This window comes from Oncorhynchus gorbuscha, linkage group LG06 (genome assembly GCF_021184085.1).
Source record: "Oncorhynchus gorbuscha isolate QuinsamMale2020 ecotype Even-year linkage group LG06, OgorEven_v1.0, whole genome shotgun sequence".
Lineage (NCBI taxonomy): Eukaryota > Metazoa > Chordata > Actinopteri > Salmoniformes > Salmonidae > Oncorhynchus > Oncorhynchus gorbuscha.
This window is the reverse complement of record NC_060178.1, coordinates 78,406,920-78,416,003: the sequence shown is the minus strand read 5'-3', so window position 1 is coordinate 78,416,003 and position 9,084 is coordinate 78,406,920. Positions and strand designations below refer to the sequence as shown.

At 42.4% G+C, this 9,084-nt stretch overlaps 1 protein-coding gene across 1 annotated transcript; it reads left to right on the top strand.

The window, feature by feature from the left end:
- Nucleotides 1–1,048: 1,048 nt before the first annotated feature.
- LOC124038372 (zinc finger protein 883-like) lies at nucleotides 1,049–7,230 on the top strand. Its single transcript, XM_046354181.1, has 2 exons — nucleotides 1,049–1,226; nucleotides 3,175–7,230. Exon 2 carries the CDS (start codon nucleotides 3,317–3,319, stop codon nucleotides 4,967–4,969), a length of 1,653 nt encoding a protein of 550 aa, XP_046210137.1. The 5' UTR covers nucleotides 1,049–1,226; nucleotides 3,175–3,316; the 3' UTR covers nucleotides 4,970–7,230.
- The last annotated feature ends 1,854 nt before the right edge of the window (nucleotides 7,231–9,084 follow it).

The window sequence follows — 9,084 nt, the reverse complement described above, 5'->3', positions numbered from 1 at the left end:
TGCTGAGCAGAATTAGGCCAATACACGTTAATTATCAAAAATCCAGAGAAGAGCCTTTAAATTCTACCACCACCTAAAAATAAATTATTTACAAACCTTCCATAACAAAGCCATCACCTACAGAGAGATGAACCTGGAGAAGAGTCCCCTAAGCAAGCTGGTCCTGGGGCTCTGTTCACAAGCACAAACAGTCCCCACAGAGCTCCAGGAAAGCAACAGAATTAGACATGAACCAAATTGTGAGAAAACAAAAAGAAAATTACTTGACATATTGGAAATAATTAACAACAAAAGAATGGTAAACTACAATGCTATTTGGCCCTAAACAGAGAGTACACAGTGGCAGAATACATGACCACTGTGACTGACCTAATATTAAGGAAAGCTTTGACTATGTACAGACTTGCTATTGAGAAAGGTCGTCGAAGGCAGACCTGGCTCTCAAGAGAAGACAGGCTATGTGCACACTGTCCACAAAATGAGGTGGAAACTGAGCTGCACTTCCTAACCTCCTGCCAAATGTAGGACCATATTAGAGACACATATTTCCCTCAGATTACACAGATCCACAAAGAATTAAAAAACAAATCCAATTTTGATAAACTCCCATATCCATTGGGTGAAATACCACAGCCATCACAGCAGCAAGATTTGTGACCTGTAGACACAAGAAAGGGGCAACCAGTGAAGAACAAACACCATCGTAAATACAACCCATATTTATGTTTATTTCTTTTTCCATTTTTCCTTTAAGTATTTGCACATCGTTACAACACTGTATATGGACATAATATTATTTTGGAATATTTACTGTTCACTTTTTTATTGTTTATTTAACTTTTGTTTATCAATTTCACTTGCTTTAGCAATGTAAACATATGTGCCCAATGCCAATGAAGCCCATTGAATTGAAATTGAACAGAGAGAAGGACACAGGTAGTGAAGGCAACTTCGTAAATTTACAGTAGAGGCAGTCGGCATGTATTACTCCGGGGCTATAGGGGGCAGTCTTGATTGCATATGCCAGTGACAAGCTACAACGCATTCGCTAATGCACTCTAACGTTGTTGGCGCCAGAAGGAAGATCAGTGGCGCCAGCTCTACAGAAAGAGAGAGGAAGACATTGCAGACAGTCGCAGGCAGCAAGGAGCTAGCTATCGGTTGTGCAGAGCCCATAAACATTTTTTTCATCACCTAGCTAGTTAACATAACCAGAAGACAAAAAGGTGGGTACCCGCAGACCTACACGAATAAAACTCACAATCAGCTGTCGAGGTTGATTGTTTTGTGTTGTTTAGGTTGCGTATTAACAGGCTCTACAATCAAGTGATCATTTTGTACGTTTTAAATTCAATTAATTTATAGATTCATTACTTTTACACAAATTGAAAATATGCCACTATGAAATGTCAATGATTCACCCCAGTGATAGTACCAAGAAAATGACAGTCGGACCCCGTACGGACTTAGTTATAGCTGGCTAGGAAGATAGCCGGCTAGTTAGCGTGAAGTCGCGGCTAAGTAGCCTGCTACCAGAGTACGCTAGCGCGGTAGCTAAGCGAGGCTAGGCCATATTGTATGTGAGCTGAAAATATACTCCTGCAATGCTGTCTCATCTCGAGTATATATTTGGGTAACTTGATGCTCGAGCGTTCTCAATCTTACAATACATGGGTCAATTCAATTAACTGTAAATTATACAGGCATTTGTCCTGTGTTGTATTATTTCTAAGGCATTTTAGAAGTGTTTTGTTATGCATTGTTGATTATATAAGATGGGGTCGCCTTTCCCGGGCTTTTTAGCGACGCGAACACTCCTCGCCCGGATAATGTTAGCCATCTTTGTTTCAGGTTGATTTATCGGATTATAGTGAAAACAATACCCCTTCTACACATCGGTGTGGCATATTTGTGTTATATACAAAATAGTTTTCTGCTCGTGTAACTCAATTTACTTGAATAAGGAATGTGCAGTGCTTTTTGAAACCCCCTTGTAGTTCTGAAATGCGCTGTGAAGGGCGGTACTTAGCGTAGTGGCAGCCATCTTATGCTTATTCCTGGCTAACTGGAAAGTGGTGGTGTGGCAAAGACAAGATGGCCTGTTAAAACTGCGCACAAGCTCAGGGATAATTTCCGCATTCGTGATTGTGTTCCTAACCATTGAAAAATGACTTGGGTGCATGTAAGGTTTGTTGCATGTTCGAGGGGAACTCTTGTTTTGATGATCAAAACAAGCCAGCTAGTTGTCAGCTACTAAGCTAGTTAGCGCGCTATCTTGGCAAACATTAGCCGCTAACAATGCTGTGTCGTCGTTAAGTTGTTTTCCCCCTACCGTAGCCAGCTAACTAGCGGGCTAATGTTGGCTATGTAGCCAAGATGGTAAATGTTGTCTTACGTTGGCTAGCTAGCTAAACACTGCGTTTACACTATTGTCATGCCATTTCAAATAATGTGTAAATAACTTGTGGCTTCTGTGAAGCCCGCGTGCATTGTCTTATCAAAAATCCGCGTGCCATGTCTTGTGCAATGAATGACTGTGCAAGAACCGATGACTTCCATTCTGCCTAAGTAGCCGCAGTTCTTGAGCTCAACTTGGGATAGCGATTTATAGCCATCTAATGAAGCATTAAGATGCATTTGAACGGTTTCAAATCTAATGTAAATTGGTGACATTTATATCCATTGTTAGAGGATGGTATACACACCCGTGGTGTGGTCTCTGTTGTAGAATTAATACAAGTATTTTTTTAGCAGTTTGTACTGTGTGTTGCCCTTGGTCCTCCTATCACTTGGCTAGTTAGCCGTAAATGAATTGCTAGTTGGTGGTCTTGGCTGGCTAGTTAGCTGGCTAATAACAACAAGTGTCATAGTGCAGAAGCTATGGCTCCATGGCGTGTTGGCATGTTGGGTGTTTTCATGGGTTATATAGCACAAAAAAATAATATTATTCTTCATAGACAAGTTTTTCACACCAATCTCTGCAAAAAAATACAGTAGTCCAAATATAATTTGTTTTAAGGAACACCAGCAGTCCTGTGCTTAGTATCAGTAGCATTGAATATGCCCCACAGTGCTACTGTTCATTAGCATGGAAACACTTCATTGAGATGTAAATGATAGCTCATTGTCACGTCATTTAATCCTAGATATATATTGTATTTTCTCCCCTGGCAGCCCTTTGTGACTGACTGCTGATCCAAGCACGACTACCAACCCGCTGTGCTTGCCATACTAAGTGGAGCTCTCTTATCCCCAAGTCCCTCTAAGCTTCTCGTCCAGCACAAAAACGGAGGTCGTCGGGCTGGAGTGTGTTCTGATGGCTGAGTCAGAGACTGAGTGTGACACACCCGGCCTTGACACGCTGGGGTCGGAGTGTGTCATCGCCCACAGCCAGGTTGACCTGCACTACGCAGCCGAGACTGAGATCATGACAGAGGAGAAACGTGGCCTGGAACTGGAGATCCACGGGGCCGACCTGGCCAAGATCGAGGGGCTCACCGCGGTGGCCTGTGTGGACGCCATGGTCACAGAGACGGACCATGACTATGTTACCAAGATGGACCACCATGGCGAGATCCAGTGCTTCACCATGGGGGGTGAGGGCAAGGGGGAGGCACTGCTGGGAGAGGTGCTGTTAAAAACTGAGACGGAGCATATGGTTAAGGTGGAGTCAGACCACGTGGGCGGCGAGCTGACTGTGGAGTCAGAGAATGGTGTGGTGATCCACGAGGCCCACGGCCTGCAGTGCAATGAGTGCGGCGAGATCTTCGGCAGCATGGCCGACCTGCACCAGCACTTCGAGATCCACAAGGCCACCAACCCTTACATCTGTGTGCACTGCGGCGAGAGCTTTGCTGTGGAGTCAAGCCTCAAGCAGCACATGAAGATCCACATGAAAGAGAAAGCGTACGCCACCACAGGCGTGGAGATGGTGGGCAAGGGGGTGATCGACACGTTCAACCTCAAGTCTCACCAGATGATCCACAGCCCAGAGAAGCCCCACCGTTGCTCTGAGTGCGGCAAGAGCTTTGCGGCAGCCATCACCCTGCGGGAGCATATGAAGATGCACTCTGAGGACAAGCCATATAAGTGCACCCAGTGCAGAAAAAGCTTCATCCGCCGGCGCCACCTCAAGAAGCACCAGGAGCTCCACGCCAGGGAGAAGCCCTTCACCTGTTCCCAGTGCGGAAAGGGCTTCACCACGTCCTCCAACCTGAAGCAGCACCAGAGGACCCATGCAGGGGACAAGCCCCACCGTTGCACGCAGTGTGGGAAGTGCTTTGCCGCTGCCTCCACCCTGCGGGAGCACCAGCGGATCCACTCTGGGGAGAAGCCCTACAAGTGCAACCAGTGCAGGAAGAGCTTCGTCCGCAAGCGCCACCTCAAGAAGCACCAGCAGGTCCACTCTGGTGGGAAACCCTACTCCTGCTCCCAGTGTGACAAGAGCTTTAACCACTCCTCTTCGCTCTCCCGGCACCACAAGGTCCACCTGGAGGCCCGCATCTACTCCTCTCCTCCCCAGGGTAAGGCCTTCTCCTACGGGTCCACTATGAAGCAACAGGCAAGGCTGCACCAGGGGGGAGGCAGAGGCGCGGGGGACAAACCGTACAGCTGCAACCACTGCGACAAGGGCTTCAATCATTCCTCCTCCCTATCCCGCCACCAAAGAGTGCACTCGGAGGGGAAAAGCTACACCTGTGGCCACTGTGGGAAGAGGTTCAACCACTCCTCTTCCCTGTCCAGGCACCAGCGTGTACACCAGGAGGAGAAGCAGCAGCAGGTGCAGCAACAAGTGGTAGTGCAGCAACAGTACAGCGCTGTGCCCTCGACAAAGGGATTCCCCCACACCACCATCCTCAAACAGCGCATCCTGGCCAGCGAAAAGCCATACAGGTGCTCCCAGTGTGGTAAAGGCTTCAACCATTCATCTTCACTCTCCAGGCATCATAGGATCCACATAGACCAGTGAGCTTCTAGTACACACACCCAAACATAGTCTCATACACACAGCCCTGGCTGACACCCACCCCTGTGATGTTTCTGTTCTACCAATCGGTCCCAAGCTCCAGACATGACACGACTACTGCGAATAAAACCAGGCCAGCTCTCACAGTAAACAGTGTAGAGGTCAGGAGCAAGGAGTTTGTCTTTGTGGAGCAGTCAAAACAAATGGACAATGACACAACAAAAATATCCTTTTTCAAGAGGAGGAAGAAATCATATATAAAAGTTCTTGCCTGAACTTAAAAGGACTTATAACCCTTTACAGAGGAGCTGTTGACAAGTTCCTTGGACCTTTGAGATTAGTTTGTTTTCAATAAATTGTCTGATGACATTTTGAATGAGCCTGCAATTCTCATTTGTGATTGTGCTTAAACGTTTGCTCTGGAGACCCTCTTTTTGATTGATTGTTTTAAAGAGATCAAATCTGATTTGATAATCTAGATCAGGTTTTCCTGAACTTGGTTCTGGACCGTTTTGGTTTTTGCCCTAGCACTACACATCTGATTCAAATAATCAAAGCCTGGTGATGACTTTGTTATTTGAATTGGCTGTAGTGCTGTGGCAAAAACCAAAACGTGCACTTTGGGGGGCAGCAAAACAGTTTTGGAAACCCTGATCTACATGATAAAAATGTTATCTGACCAATGTAGTTATTTAATTCATACATAATACCCCCTTATCTTAGTGTGACCACTTACACGCTTTACTCTGAGAATTCAAGTCATGATGTAACTAACTGACCCGTATGGGGGCGTCTCACTGTATATGACTATATGGAGTGCTTTTCAAGATCTAACATTTGAGGTCAGTCTCCCACACTTGGCTACTGATGCAACCTGCTATCAAGTCATACTGTCTTGATGGCATAAATTAGCCATTTTGCTATTTTTTGGCCCCATCTTACCACCTCACCTGTAAACTCGTGAAAAAAATAAGAAATCCATGTAAATAATTGTTGATTTATCCTTTTATATATCTGTATAGATGGCTAGTGTGCAGTTTTGTTCCAGAAATAGGACTTTTATTTATATAAAATTAGTAACATCCCCATAGTCTCCCCCCCCATCCGTTTTCATTTTATTCATTGTTTTTTTTGTAGGTGTTACAGAGCTACCAGGAAATGTTGCTACTGCTCTCTTATGTACATACAGTCAAATCTCGGATCTGGGGCTCCAACCAGTGTGACTAAGCTCCATGTGTATCAGGTAAAGTGGATGGGAATGTACCTAGTGACGTGGTCATACAGCTGAACAGACTGGAGAGCAATACTGCCTCGACATCGTAGTGTGGGATGCAATTAAGTCGTGATGATAAGTGGACAAGATGCATCGCTTAAAAAAATAAAACCACCCGGTAGCTTTATTTGAAGTTGACTTGTGTCCTTTTTCATTGAGTCCCTATTGATTTCTGTGTTCCCGTACCAAATGTACATCATTGTTATTACAGATAGACAATGGACTGGACTCGGTCGTTCGAGTCATTTTTTGCTTTGGAGACTATTCGATTATCAGTGTATAGAATTATAGTTAGCTTCATAGGTCTTCACTCAGATGAGAACTTCTATTCTGAATAGATTTATTGTGTATACTAATCTATACGACTACAGGACTAGGTTGCTTTTACTGACAACACTTAATTTTGGACTTCCTTTTTTGTGTGCAAATTCCATGGGATTGAGCTCTATTTACTGTTCTGTGTATAAAAAAAATATATTAAACTTTTTTTTTTTTATGGTTTGGGTCATTTTCAAAGGATAAAATACATATACTGTTATGGGAGGGAATGATATTTTGAGCAGTTTCTTTTCCCCCTTTTGAAAAACATTTATGCTTCAAACCATAGCATAGGCTTATTCCTTGTGTTAGATAGGTGCCTTATTGCATGCTATGTAGAAATGTATGCTGAGCTGTCAACTTTTTTTTTTGTTATTGTTTTTTTGTTATTCATACTAACTTACTCCAACATTTTAAGATGTCATTACTTTCAGTCTTCTATGTATATTACCATGTGTTTACACATAATTTTCATTTAATTTTCTCTCCTGTCTTGATTGGCCTCAATGTAGGTTTTCTTATTGAAGCTTAATTAAGGAAAATACATTTAGTTACAATGTCATCGATCCATATAGGGCTCTGCTTTCTGTAGAGGCCCCAGCCAGCCCCACCTTTCCCCCCAGATCTCTGAGTGGAACATATGGACAAATAAAGGTTGACTGTCAACATCGCATCAACGGTTTCTTGTCTGATTCCTGATTCTGTCATTTTGATATATAAATATAACACTTTGAAATGACACCCACAGACTTCCCATTTACATATTGACTCTGTTTGGGATGCCATAAAAAAATACAATAGTGGGCCATTTGAAAACTACCACTTACAACTATTTGATGTGAGAATTTATGAATTATTTAAGTTAATGTTTTCGCCTCCCCACAGACTACTGTAAGCATCAGCTCATTTGGTCTTGATTTTTCAGACACATGCCTACATTTGAGTCCACTTGGGGGCAGCCTTACATAAAGTAAAGTAACACTCCAGTGAAAATCTAATTTTTAAAGCTCATATTCTGTTTTCTCATTTCCAAATAATATTCTGAACTCGTCCCTTGTAGTTGTGGCCAAAGTATAAATTAGAGCAAATACTCAACCATCTGAAACTTGTTTTTGAAGAAAGATTTTTTTTTTTAAATGCTTGAAATTTGTTTCTAGCATTCATTAGTAGCTAGCTAACAAAAATAACAAAGCAATGGGCAGAAATGACTCACGCTTGTAAAATAATCATTCTGCATTTATTTCTGTTGTAGTTAAATGCTCTAGTAGTTCCATCATGTTTCCAAATCCTGAATCCATCTATACTGACTACAGGCATTAGAAAGTGGTACTTACTGTTGTCTCGTTTTGTAGGCTAAGAATGGCCTAAAACTTTGCATCGTCTAATTCATGAAAACGTGGTCATATAAGATATATATTACAATGTATACGTGTTTCCGAGGGAATTAACTTACAATATGCCGGTTTTCAACGTATTTGATGGATAAGAAGAAGTAGGAATCAGAAAAGTTACTTAACTACTGAATGAACTATATCTTCCACCAGCTGTGTATGTCCCACTTTCAACACCTTGCCAGTCTACAAAAAAATAATTTGGGGCTTTTTCAAAAAGCACTGTTAGTAAAACCACAAAGTAATCTAATATAAAACAAATCAAACATCCTGTAAGTCCTCAACTCAAACAGGCAGGAGTCACAAGCACGCTAATGAGGCTGCAGGATGTCTTACTGCTTGAGCGTCAAATATTTTGATAAAAGGCATCTGGTATGAGGAAATCAGTACACAAAAATAATTTCAGAAAGGCAAGCTTGGAGTTTGTAGCTAATTTGAATAACCAAGTGTATGCACGTCTCATTGGCTGAGCTGTATTTGCTCAAACCACTGTTATTTCCCCACAGGCCAAGGGGAACAGAAAACCTGCTTTTTAAACAATAAATCCATGTTATACATTTTTGGTAAATATTTCATTGAAATCTGGAACACACTTTAAGAGCTGGATTCAATCTGTATCACAGTAGATCCACCTTAAAATGTGAAGGTAATTTCTGATTGGGCTGACATATGCAGCATTTACCTCGAATGCATTCCCCCGAATGCGGGAAAATTGCCTTTACATTTCAATTGCTTTAATGCATGGATCTTCCGCCATTCTTCTGCTATAGGCTACAGATTCAATAATTCAAGAAAATGATAGCCTTCCCTTGTTAGGGCTGTGGCAGCATGACATTTTGTCAGCCGGTTATTGTTATGCAAAATACTGCCGGTCACAAGGTTAGGCTAATTAACATAAACACATTTAGTATCAAATCAAATTTGATTTGTCACATACACATGCTTAGCAGATGTTAATGCGAGTGTAGTGAAATATTTGTGCTTCTAGTTCCGACAATGCAGTAATATCCAAGGAGTAATCTAACCTAACAATTTCACAACAACTACCTTATACACACAAGTGTAAAGGAATGAATAAGGATATGTACATAAAAATATATGAATGAGTGATGGAATAGAACGGCATAGGCAAGATG